This window comes from Bubalus kerabau, chromosome 11, assembly GCF_029407905.1.
Source record: "Bubalus kerabau isolate K-KA32 ecotype Philippines breed swamp buffalo chromosome 11, PCC_UOA_SB_1v2, whole genome shotgun sequence".
Taxonomy (NCBI): Eukaryota; Metazoa; Chordata; class Mammalia; order Artiodactyla; family Bovidae; genus Bubalus; species Bubalus kerabau.
This window is the reverse complement of record NC_073634.1, coordinates 103116613-103130070: the sequence shown is the minus strand read 5'-3', so window position 1 is coordinate 103130070 and position 13458 is coordinate 103116613. Positions and strand designations below refer to the sequence as shown.

Here is a 13458-nt window from a genome sequence, read left to right as displayed (position 1 = left end):
TGCCTCTCGTGTCATCTAGTAACACCTGTTGGAGATGAACTCACGTTTCACTCTGTCTGTAAAATGTACCATGATCAAAATTGCAAATTGATTACTGTATACTTCTCTAGGCACATCTGTAGATTCAGGGGAAATGAAAGAAATTAAATGTGAAATAATGAAAGTAGGTACTATGAAAGAGGAATAGCAATAGGGAATAAAAAGAGAAGTGAATAGTGAAATGGCGTCATATGGAGAGTCTCACTGTGGACCACTGGTCACCTCCTAGGACTGTTCTTTCTCCTCCCCTTCTTCTTTTTGTAAAAGTTGAAGTATAGTTGGTTTACAATGTTGTATTCATTTCTGCTGTACAGCAAAGTGACTCATTTATACATGTACTTACTGAGTCACTTCTTTTTCATATTTTTTTCCTTATGGTTTATCCCAGGACATTGAATATAGTTCCCTGTTCTATTCAGTAGGACCTTATTATGGTCCATTCATCCGACAGGCAATAGTTTACATCTGCAAATCCCAAACTCTCTGTCCTTCCCTCCCCTGTCTCCTCCCCCTCGGCAGCCACAAATCTGTTCTCTGTATCTGTGCGTCTGTTTCTAAATTTACATAAAAATGTTTCATAGACAGGTTCCTCTGTGCTGTACTTTGGCATTTGTTTTTCTCTTTCTGACTTACTTCACTTAGTACGATAGTCTCTAGGTCCACCCATGTTGCTGCAAATTCCATTGTTTCATGCTTTTTTATGACTGCATAGTATTCCAGTGTGCATCCCACTCCAGTACTCTTGCCTGGAAAATCCCATGGACGGCGGAGCCTGGTAGGCTGCAGTCCATGGGGTCGCTACAAGTCGGACACAACCGAGTGACTTCACTTTCACTTTTCACTTTCATGCATTGGAGAAGACAATGGCAACCCACTCCAGTGCTCTTGCCTGGAGAATCCCAAGGATGGGGGAGCCTGGTGGGCTGCTATCTATGGGGTCGCACAGAGTCGGACACGACTGAAGCAACTTAGCAGCAGCAGCAGCAGCAGTATTCCATTGTATATATGTACTGCATCTTCTTTATCTATGGCTGTTCTTCTAACTACAGAAGCCAAAATAGGACCCAAGAGAAATCCATCAGTGGAGCCATTAGTGAATTTTCTTTTTTCAAGATCACTCTTAGTTTTTATGTAAATTTAGGCCTGCAGAATGTAGAGGGGAGTATTTGGATTCGTGACCTGGAGGTGGGATTAGGAAGAGAGATTAGAGCAATTTTGGCTAATCTGAGTGTGTTCAGTGTGAGCCTGCTACACAGGTTAAAATTTCTCCTGGTTAAATGTCTTAGCATAAACATCCCTCCAAATATTGTTTCTACTTCCTTCAAGGAGACTTATTCACACAAGTGGTTTTCATTAGCTCTTTGAAAGAGAAGCCACAGAGCCTTGAAAACATGCCCTTTGAATTTTAATTTTAAACATTTGGACCCAGTCCATATGTTTGCCTTGGATTTAGAGCAATAATGCTTGACTGAGGATGAGTATACGGGATGGTGACCTGGTAAGAAAAACTACCCTAGCTCAGTGCTGTAAATAAAAGCCACTGCATAGAAACCCATGGTCTGCCCTCTCTAGTTAAATAATGTCAGGTCTTAACATCCAGGTAAGTGACCAGCTGGTGACCATGCCTATTCTTATTTGCTCTATCTTTAGCTAAAAGATTCAAACCTATGCAAGTCTTTCACATTGAAAGATGGAAGGAATTAAATGGTTCAGTTGTGAACATTTTGTGGCTTTTTAACTTGTAAACAAAAATACTAACTTCATCTTTTATCCCTGATTTCTCAATTATCTTCTGTATAAGGTGATATGTCTGCCTTTTTGTTTTAGAAATCTTTCAAAGAAATACCAACCTAAAAAGAACTCGAAGGAGGAAGAAGAATACAGGTGTGTTTATCACTGATTGTTATGTGGCCGTATGTATATGTCCTTGGTGATGGTTATAAAGGAAATCTACATATACTCTGTAGATGTAGTGTACCTACAAAAACAAATTGCATTCCTCTTTCATATTTGTGTCAATTTTTAAATTGGGGGGAAGACAATAAAAAATTAAATAACTTTTCTTATAGAGGCACTAGACCTCGTCCAGATTGTTTCAATTAAGGTAAATAGAAAAAGCTTAGCCTATAAGCAAATACAGGAAGTGTGGATGGACTGTGCATTCCACATCTTGGTAAATTCAGGTGTCTCATTCATCCAGGAAATATGTCCGTTTCAGACAGCAGTTAAGACATCTTAACATGGATAGTCCAAAAGTATCATCTCTAATTTAGATCTAAATATCCATGACATTAGAACATGTAGTAGGTATATGTATTTGGGGTTTTACCTGGGCTAGTAACAAAGCCAAATGTTGCCTGATACAGAGCAATTTGGCTTCGCAAAATGAAAAATGTTTCAGTTGTAATTAATTGTGCGCCATGTTGATGAGAACACCCTGATGTGTAATGAATTTGTCAAGACCCTATGGGAGCTGGAGGCATATTACCCTGATAGTAACGTTAATTACTCTTTCGCTGGCGGGAAGCCGCGTGAGAGAGGATGTGCCCTCTTTGGAAAGGAGTGGTGTGTGTTCTGTTCTGTAGGTATACGGCTTGCCAAGCCTTCCTTGCCACCCTGAATGAAATGAACGATTATGCTGGGCAGCATGAACTCATCTCCGAGAATATGACCTCTCAGATCATTGTGGAGTTAGTGCGCTACGTCCAGGAACTGAAGCAGGAAAGGAAATCGGTAACTAAAATTTGTTTTTCTTCCTAAGAGGTGGAGCAAAGATGATGGGACTATCCTTCCAAGTTTTTGTTTGTTTGTTTTTATGGTTTCCTGTGCTATACAGTAAATCCTTGTTGCTTATCTATTTTATTTATTTTTTGACCATGCCGCTAGGCATGTGGGATCTTAGCTCCCCAATCAGGAATCAAACCTGTGTCTCCTGCATTGGAAGTGCAGAGTTTTAACCTACTGGGCCGCCAGGCAAATCCCTCCCAAGAAGTTTCAAAGTTAAATGAAATCATATGAGACGGTGGGTCTTAAATTGCCACCTTTGAGAAGCATATAAAAATTCAGGACCCTAGTCCTAGAAAGTGTGTCCAGGTCTTTACGTTTGATTTCAAGGGTCCATTATATACTCTGCAACTCATTTGTGGGCCCCAGAATACTAACCTCTTACGATGAATTTAAATATATTTGAGGCTCTGGGACATACAAGAGCAAGCAAGGTAATATGGTGTCTGCTGTGTGGAATAAATTGTATTAAAATAAATCCTTATAAGGAGTTCAAAAGAGCCAGAAAGATGGCCTCAGTTACAGACACTCTGTTCCCTGGCTCATTCATTGTCATCTAATAAAGGGCTTTTTTGGTCCTCTCATCACCATTACAGTCTTTTCATGACTTTTATTGTTAACAAAAGGGAAAAATGTACCCTCAAGTAAAGTATATTCATAGTCAAGATTTTGACCGAAGAGATTTATCATTAAGCCATGGTCTATATCACTGTACTTGGATTGCCTGGGAGGCACGTAATAATCTGTTGTAATAAAATACCAAAGTTGGCCAGTGACATGCATTTCTCATGCAAAGAGTCGACTCATTGGAAAAGACCCTGATGCTGGGTAAGATTGAAGGCCACGGGAAAGGGGGTGGCAGAGGATGAGATGGTTGGACAGCGTCACTGACTCAGTGGGCATGAATTGGAGCAAACTCTGGGAGATAGTGAGGGATGGAGGAGCCTGGCATGCTGCAGTCTGTAGGGCCACAGTTGGACACAGCTGAGGAACGAACAACGACGACAAAATGCTTTTCTGTGTACGTTCGAGTCCTTCTCTGAGTGCTCTGGAGATACATGAGCCAATAAGACTGGTAGAGTTTTTGCTGAAATGGAGGAGACATTAAATAATAATGACCAAAATAATTATTTAATTGTAATTGTGGTAGTGTCAACAAAGTCCAAATGTATATACACAAATGAACATATAATGGGAACACCTGACGTGCTCATGCACCGTATCAGGGGAAAGTTCCCCAGAGGGCTTGAGGGACAAGTAGGAGCCACCTGGGGCAGAGATTCAGTAGAGAGAACAGCCGTGCAAAGGCCCTGAGGCAGGAAGGTGTTTGGAACAAAGTTAATAAATTGAGATGAGGTTTTTTGTCTGTTCATATTACAGCGGTGATTCCCAAGAGGGTACAGCTTTTTCTACCCACCCCAGCAAATATTGGTCAATGTCTAGAGATGTTTTTGGTTGTTTGGGTTATTATAGCTGGGGGTGGGGGTTGCTGCTGGCATCTAGTGGGTAGAACCCAGAAGTGCTGTTAACATCCCATAATGCACAGGACAAGCGTCCACAACAAAGAATTACCCGACCCAAAATGTTTGCGCCAGAGCTCCAGTAGGGTGACGGGCTCGATAGACTGTTCACGAAAGGGGAACTTTTATGTGACAGCAAGGAAGCAGCGAAACAGAATACTAAGGTTTGGAATGAAGCAAAATCCCCATACAGTCATAAAATAAACACGGTAAATCTGGATGCAATGTTGGACTGCTTCCCTGGCTCCAGAATTTCCCTCGACCCCGCAAAGTTTATGTTAAACACCTTCTTCTTATTTGTTCCTTTGGTCAGTGCCTCGTGTCTCTTACTGACCTTCCTTCACTCATACGGTTTAGCATTTTAGCCAACACTCTTAAGTTAAAAACTCCGTGTATTTACCTTAGAGGGAAATATTCATTCTCTTTTCTGGAGTGAATCGTGAAATGTGAAGTCCACGTGACTTGGCCTCCTGTTGCTTTTTTAAGTGCCTCCCCTCCAACCACACGGCCCCCTCGCTGCTCCTCACCCATGCCCTCTGCGATCCTTTGCACTGCGTTTTCTTGCCTTGGTAAAACTTTTCCCTAAGTATCTGCAGAGCCCACTTCCCGACTTCTTTCTCAGGAATGTTGGCTTCTCATTCAGGTTTGTCTTGTTTATCTTATTTAAGACTATAGGACTTGCCTGGTGGTCCAATGGCTAAGACTCTGCACTCCCAGTGCAGGGGCCCAGGTTCCATCCGAGTCAGGGCACTAGATCTCATGTGCCGCAACTAAGCTGCTGTGCTACAACTGAAGATCCCACATGCCACAACTAAGACCCAGCACCTCCAAAGAAATAAATATTTTTTTAAAATTACAAGGTCCTCCCACCTTCTCCACCTCATTTATGCTACTTCCCCCTGCTTTATTTATTTATTTTTCTTTAGCTGTTGTTGTTCAGTCACTTAACTTGTTGTACTGCTGCTGCTAAGTCACTTCAGTCGTGTCCGACTCTGTGCGACCCCAGAGACGGCAGCCCACCAGGCTCCCCCGTCCCTGGGATTCTCCAGGCAAGAACACTGGAGTGGGTTGCCATTTCCTTCTCCAGTGCATGGAAGTGAAAAATGAAAGTGAAGTCGCTCATTCGTGTCCAACTCTTAGCGACCCCACGGACTGCAGCCCATCAGGCTCCTCCATCCATGGGATTTTCCAGGCAAGAGTACTGGAGTGGGGTGCCATTGCCTTCTCCTTGTACTAAAGCAAAGCTAAGATAGATTCTCATGTTTGCATTTTCATGTAAATAACATTATGTTGTTGTTGTTGTCCAGTCACTAACTTGTGTCCGGCTCTTTGCGACCCCACGGACTGCAGCACACCAGGCTTCCCTGTCCTTCACTATCTCCCAGAGTTTGCTCAAACTCATGTCCGTTGAATTGGTGATGCTATCTAACCATCTCATCCTCTGCCATCCCCTTCTCCTCTTGCCTTCTTTAGTGCGTAATAGTACCTAACATTTTAAGTGTTTGTTTGTTTCTCTTTCACCCCACACTGGAAGCTCCACAAGGGCAAGACATTTCTTGTCTCAGCCCCTAAAAGAGTGACGAGTGTCGGGCGCTCAATCAATACTCTTGGAGTGAAAGGAAGAATTGAGGAGTAGAAGCAGCCATCTTCAACATAGCTTAGTTCTCAGTTGGACTTTACTAGTTGGGGATCCTGTGTTGTTGTGTTATGACTGCATCCTTTTGTTTAATTTACTCACTGTTAATCATATGTCTTTTTTATAGTGTGTCATATCTGTGCTTTGAATTCTTTTCCTTCTTTAATCAAAAATTATAGTAATTTAATGAGTAAATTATAGGTAGTACAGTCCGACATTAAATGATATCTTGCAATACATAGCTTTGCTTTTATTTTAGGGAGAATTACTCTCTCTGAGTCAGATGTTCTGCTGGGAGGAGATGTAAACAACATACTCTCTTAAAGCCTTTTGTAATTCTATTCAGATGAAAATTTAGGAAACTGAAACTGTTTAAAGTTCTAGAAAGAATATCAATAAATACATGTACATTTCCAGTGTTTTAATATAATGAGGTATGAACTTATTTGCTTTATGACATGGTAATAGTTACCATCATTTAGAATGTTTCATATGGCAGTATGTTGATGCTCTAATATCAAAAATTATTTTGATAATATTGGATATTTAATCATTTTGCCTCGTTTGTTTTTATAGGTGATAATAACTGATGAGGAGGAGGGGCGGGCTGTTATACGTTTTGCTCCTTGTCTTACTTACATTTTGCCCCCAGCCAGCCCGCCTCTCTGGGCAGTGGTTGTTCACATACGAGCTTTTGTTCCCGCTGAGTTTATTTTCTTGAACTGACATCCAAGGATGCCAGATTGACGGGTATGAAGGTCTCCGCAGCGTAGAAAGGGCTGTAGAAGGGCTCCTTGGGATGCTCTCGTGCTGAGCATCCTTTCTCCCCGTGACCTTTCACTTTTGGTTACCCTGACTTTTCTTAGTAAGTGATCTAATTTTCTGAAGGATGATTCTCAAAACCACAGTGGACTGCTATCACTTCCACTTTCTGGTGATGGTAACTATCAGCAGAAGGACCCCAAGAGAGCTAGAGACCAAATCCAGCTCTTCTGGGGTCACATTCAGTTGCCGCTTCGCTGCGGCACTGTGAAGCCTGCCAGTGAACTTCAGATCTTCCTGGGAGGAGAGGAGAGCCTGAATCAGAAGTATGTCCGGAGAGCCTCAGCTCCCGGTGGTCAGGGAGGCCAGGAAGGGACCCAGGGTCTGCAGTCAACAAACCCGCTTAGGACTCCGACAGCCCCACTAGCTAGGAAACCTTAGTCAGGATGTAAAACTCTGACCAACCTAGTTCTGCATCTGTAACTGAGGCTGATGGTAATAAACCCCTTCCAGAGTTGCGGGGAGGGTCACAAGACAGGTATCCACCGCCTAACACCTCACTGGTACTGATGCGTAGGCACTGCATATCCGGAACCTCCCATCAGGTCCTTCTGCTTCTCAATACAGAATCTCCTTCCTACTCCAGAGAAAGGCTTTGATCAGGGTTTATTACAGAAAGCAGGAGCATCTGCAGGCCTCCTTGTGACCATGTGTCATAACAGTATTATCCGGTGCATTTAAAAGGACCTTTCTAAAAATGTTGACTTGGTGGATGGCATTGAAAACAAGCTGCTTTTAAAATTTTGGTCAAGCTGTTGTTTCCTGTGGCTGACTAGAAATACTGTCCTGCTGAAGTACCATTCTTAACTGTCAGCCTAATACCTTCTGAACCACTTAATATAGTGGCGAGTTCCTCCCTGCCCAAAGGGACAATTTAGAATTTACAGGATTACTGCTGGATCTTATTACTCCCAATAGAGAGTGTTTCCACATTCAGTTCTAAGAGCAGTAGAAAATCATTTTTCATCTAGATTTTTCTATGTTTGAGCACATTAATCTCTAACAAGGTGAGAAATGGCTCACTATGCAAAAGATGAGGTTTCCTTCCTTCCTTGGATGGATTTGAAAGGAAGTGGAAGAACCCGCCTGCCAATGCAGGTTAGGTGTAAGAGGCACGGGTTCGCTCCCTGAGTTGGGAAGATCCCCTGGAGGAGGGCACAGCAACCCACGAGTATTCTTGCCTGGAGAATCCCATGGACAGAGAAGCCTGGCAGGTGGCGATCCATAGCGTCACACGGAGCTGGGCACGGCTGAGGCAGCAGCACTCAGGCGGTGTGCGAGATGAGAGTAGAGGGGGTACGGACATTCTCTTTGCCTCTGGGCCACGTTGTGCTCACAAGTGAGTTGTCTGATCTTAAGCAAAATCTTCAAGTCTTAAAGGTATAACCGATTCACTATGCTGTAGAGCAGAAACTAGGATCCCACATGCTGAGTGGCCAAAAAAATTTTTTTTAATTAAAAAAGTGTACAATCTGAAAGTTTCAAAAAATTAATTTAAAAAAATCTCCAACTGTAAGATAGAATGATGCTCACTGTTCATATTTTTAGGGGGAAAGATGATTTTTAAAAATTTATTTCATTTTTTAATCGAAGCATGGTTGACTTACAATCTTGCTCCAATCTCTGTTGTACAACTAACTGACTCAGTTATGCACATATAGACATTCTTTTAAAATATTCTTTTCCATTATAGTTTACCCCTGGAGATGGGATGCAGTTCCCCGTGCTGCACAGTAGGCCCTGGTTTATCCATTCTAAATGTAATAGTTTGCATCTACCAGCCCCCAAATCCCAGTCCATCCCTCTCCATCCCCTGCTCCCTGTTGGCCACCACAGGTCTTATTTCCATGTCTAGGAGTCTGTTTCTGTTTTGAGGGTAAGTTCATTTGTGCCATATTTTACATTCGACATGGAAGTCATGCCATATGGTATCTCTGGGCCCATCCGTATTGCTGCAAATGGCATTATTTTGATCCTTTTTATGGCTGAGTAGTATTCCACTGTATATATGTACCATATCTTCTTTATCTATTGTTCTATTGATGGACATTTAAGTTTCCATGTCTTGGCTCTTGTGAATAGTGCTGCTATGAACTCTGGGGTACAGGTATCTTTTCAAATTCTAGTTTTGTCTGGATATATGCCCAGAAGTGAAGTTGCAGGATCTTATGTGCTGTGCTGTGCTTAGTCGTTCAGTCGTGTCTGACTCTTCGGGACCCCATGGACTATAGCCTACCAGGCTCCTCTGTCCATGGAGATTCTCCAGGCTAGAATACTGGAGTGGGTTGCCATGCCCTCTTCCAGGGGATCTTCCCAACCCAGAGGTTGAACCCAGGTCTCCCACGTTGCAGGCAGATTCTTTACCACCTGAGCCACCAGGGAAGCCCCGGGATCATATGATAACTCTATTTTTAGATTTTTGAGGAACCTCCATGCTGTTCTCCATGATGGTTGCACCAACTTACGTTCCCATCAGCAGTGTAGGAGGGTTCCCTTTTCTCCTTACTCTCTCTTTCATTTGTTATTTGTAGACTTGAGGAAATACAGTTTTTATGCAGCAGTTTCCACACATGCTGTGTTCTGTAGGGAGCTCACTCATCTAGTATTATGAATAACCAGTGTCTGTCCTGATACACAAAAGTGTGTTTGCTTGTTTTGACGAAAATGTGTTGATTTTGTGAAAGGAAATTCTTTAAAAGAGAGCTTTGACTTGCCATTTGCAAGGGCACAGCCATTTAGGTTCTTTCCTGCCTGGTGTTTGAGCCAGCAGCAGTCCTCACTAGGGACCACCAGCACTTCTGGAAGCCTGAGAGGGGCAGTGGCTCTTAATTTCTTCACCTAATGGGCTCCACTTAAGGCAACTGTATTTTTGGCAAGATGCTCACCTTATCTTTAGAAGTAATGGAATTAGTAGCCTGCCCTTGGGGTGAGTATAAGTCAAAATATACAGTGACCGTTTCCTTTGCTTCGCATTCAGTCTTTTATTCTCAAAGATAAATTAACACATCTGATTTTGTGCCAGTGTCTTGGATTTACTGGTGTTCAATGATCATGGGTAGAAACAACCGGGGAAATCAACAGTTCTTTCTAAGGCAGCATGATGAATTTTAATGTGTAAAATCTGGAAGTTTTATACTGGCTTGCTTTTCATGAATGTGAGTGAGTGCTCAGTCATGTCTGACTCTTTGCAACCCCACAGACTGTAGCCCACCAGGTTCCTCTGTCCATGAGATTTTCCAGGCAAGAATAGTGGAGTAAGTTTCCATTTCCCCCTCCAGGGGATCTTCCTGACCCAGGGATCAAACCTGTATCTCCTGCATTGCAGGCAGATTCTTTATCTGGCTTGATAGCCAGGAAGCTTGGGCTGGTTTTTCTAGATTTTTATAAATTTACAATGAGAGCAATATTCATTATCTCTGTAATCTGACCACATGCAATGAAAACTTCAATTTCTTTTATTTATTCTTTCTTTTTAGGTAGAGTGGCTGTGATTCATTTATTAGTTGCCAAAATTTTACAAAAACTCTGAATTAAAGAACAAAAACTTAAAATCCTTGTCAATCAAAATCTTCATTTTTGTAAGTTTCCTTCTGTGTATATGCTCAGTCACTCAGTTTTGTCCAACTCTTTCAGTCCATGAGGTCATTCTTTGTGACCCCATAGACTGTAACCCACCAGGCTCTTCTGTCCATGGGGTTTTCCAGGCAAGAATACTAGAATGGGTTGCCATTTTCTTCTCCAGGGGATCTTCCCAACCCAGGGATTGAACCCGAATCTCTTGCATCTCCTGCATTGGCAGGCAGATTCTTTACCACTGGTGTCACCTGGGAAGTCCTGAAAATATGTAGTTTTCATAATTAGAATTTTAGTGGCTATAGTTATTAAATAATTTTAGACAACAGTGTTCAGCTCCAACCTCTGAGTCTGTGTAGGGTTATCTGCAGTGGTCACCACTAACCACATATGAGGGATTTATGGAGATTTATAGCTCCAGGAGGGGAATCAGGAGGTTCCAGCCAACATTTACTGGAACCTCTAACTACATTTCCCCCGGCAGGTGGAAAGAATGCTTCATTTCAAAATGTTGGCCAGGAGCAGAATCAGTTTTTGGCAATGGTTATCTGAAGAGTTCTAGAGGAAATAATTATACAATGCCTTCAGTGACTCACTAAAATTTTTCTAAATCTCAGATAATGCTTGCAAGACCCTACATTACTGCAAAATGACCATAAGAAAAATTTCCCCAAGGTTTCAGAGATGTTGAAAAATTGATAACTAAAAGTCACGCACTCTTCTTAAAGTTCGGTGTTGGATAGGTTCTGTTTATGAAACTTACAAAACAAACTTAATTGCCTGTAAGGCAATTCTGCAGCCCAGACTGGCTCTCATATGTCTAGGGCATGTTTTTTTTGTTAGTTTGTTTTGGCTGCACCCTGCCGTGCAGCTTGGGGGATCTCAGTTCCCTGACCAGGGACTGAACCCCAGCCATGGCGGTGAAAGCACCAAATCCTAACCACTGGGCCACCAGCAAACTCCCTAGAACATGTTTTTATAAGAGATGACAGTGAACAGATAAAACTTACCATGAAGAAAGGCAGAAAGTAAAAGGAGCTTATCTGTGTGATCAAGCTAATTGCAAATCTGTTTTTGATTTATTCAGTCCTGTTGAGATTCAGCTGTGGATACTCTGTTATAAAGCCAGAACCTGTAAGAAGAAAATGCAGAAAAGCAAGGCAGATATTAGATTTCATGATCAGGAAAAAGAGCAGTGGGTCTAAAAAAGCAGTTAGTTCTTCCTTACTGGTGTTACTGTGCTGAGTCACTCAGTCGTGTCTGACTCTTTGCAACCCCATGGACTGTATAGATAGCCCACCAGGCTCCTCTGTCTGTGGGATTTCCCAGGCAAGAGGGGGTTGCCATTTTCTCCTCCAGGGGAACTTCCTTACTCAAGGATGGAACCCACATCTCCTGCATTGCTCATTTACCACTGAGCCACCTGGGAAACCCCTCACGAAGCAGGAAACCCTCCAAAACTAGTTGGCCTTTTGTGGGTCATGCTTATACAACACCCACTAATAGCCTTGGGTTTAATGTATGTCTAGAAGGTATATTTTGTTTTGTTCTGTCCTCTTTGTTTTCAAAGAATATTTTATTTAGACCAGCATTCTATTAAGACCCTGTCCCCACTGTGACTCTGTCACCTGCAAAACCACTGGTCTGATGAAGCAAAGAAATTCTATTTTCTCATTTATGGGATGACATACTTAGTTATCAGGATCCTTCAGTTTTGTCCTTGACTTCCTGAATTTGAAATGTGACTTTGTATTTCCCCCTTGTAAGTAGGAATGAGACCTTTTTCTTCTAAAATTTGTGAGAATTCCTTGACGAAAGCTGTGTGTCTCTCCCCTGATTCACGGACACAGCATCCTTGTCAGTGGAGCTCCTGGAGCCCAGGAAGAGTGTAAAGGATGTCCCAGAGTTCTCTGATGCGGTGGCCCACTCAACCTGTCCAAAAACAAACTGTGGATCCCCAGAGTTTATCCTTTATCCTGCCCCAGTCCTATCCTATTATCCAGTCGACCACTTCCCTGGTGGCTCAGACAGTGAAGAATCTGTCTGCAATGCAGGAGACCTGGGTTTGATCCCTAGGTTGGGAAGATCCCCTTGAAAGGAAATAGCAACCCACGCCAGGATTCTTGCCTGGAGAATCCCATGGACAGAGGAGCCTGGCGGGCTACAGTCTGCGGGGTCACAAAGAGTCGGACACGACTGAGTGACTAAGCACAGCATTCCTATCTACAATTCCCATCGTCTGTGAATGGCAGTCCTTTTTAACCCAGTTGTTCTGGCCAAAAACGTGGGGCACCCAAGGCTTATTTTTCCCTTACGCCCTGTCTTCTGGCTAACGTCAGGTCCTGTCGGCTGTACCTTCAGTAAATGTTCTGAATCCAGACACTTCTCAGCACTTCCTGCACAACCAGTCTCTCATCATCTCTCATCTGATGGACTGTCCTAAGCCTTTTAGTTTTAACTCGTCTCTGCTTCCAGGCCTGCCCCCTGGTCAGTGGTCCAGCTCCCCATCTCCATCTCCACCACCAGCTCCCCCTTGGGCAGGTGCAGCAGCCTGCCCCTCCTGCTTCCATTCAGTACGTTCTCCATACAGCAGGCAGCACAACCTTGCGATAATGCAAATCAGACCATGTCACTTCCCTTCTTACATTTTTCCAGTAGCTTTCCACGGTGCTCATGGGGCTTGGGAAGCCGTCCACGGTCTGGCCCTTGCTTTCTTCTCCTGCCTTACCCTCCTTCTCAGTCTAATTGCACTGGCATCTCTCAGTTCCCTGGACAGGCCAAGCCCTTTCCCACTTCAAAGCATCCTCATTAGCTGTTCCCACTGCTTGCTTGGAAGGTTGTTTCTGAGAACTTTGCAAGTTCACTCCTGCACTTTGTTCAAGCCTCTGCTTCAGCATCCTCCCAGACTGCCCCGTCTAAACGCTGCCCGCACCCACACCCATCCCTCCCTAGTTCCTTACCCTCTTCTCCTACCGCTGTGTCTACAGGTCCACAAGGAAAGGAGCTTTGTTATATTCACAAGCAGTGTAGCACCCTGCACGTGTGGGTGTGCAATGAACACACTTGAATGAATGATTTGAGTTG

General features: G+C 43.2%; 1 protein-coding gene and 1 long non-coding RNA gene across 11 annotated transcripts in view; one reads left to right on the top strand and one right to left on the bottom strand.

The window, feature by feature from the left end:
* The window catches only part of FNBP1 (formin binding protein 1), a 132309-nt gene that overhangs the window by 54624 nt on the left and 64227 nt on the right, over positions 1–13458 (top strand). For 9 of the 10 annotated variants that reach the window (XM_055541389.1, XM_055541396.1, XM_055541395.1 and 6 more), the window contains exons 3-4: positions 1867–1923; positions 2625–2772. In XM_055541389.1, the coding sequence (XP_055397364.1) occupies positions 1867–1923; positions 2625–2772 (205 nt within the window). Of the gene's footprint in view, positions 1–1866; positions 1924–2566; positions 2773–13458 lie in introns of all 10 variants that reach the window. The other variant, XM_055541393.1, reaches the window with a different exon arrangement.
* LOC129623649 (uncharacterized) lies at positions 10284–13439 on the bottom strand. Its single transcript, XR_008700611.1, has 3 exons — positions 13335–13439; positions 11385–11506; positions 10284–10635 (listed from the first exon to the last, which is right to left on the bottom strand). It is a non-coding gene; the product is annotated as an uncharacterized LOC129623649 (long non-coding RNA).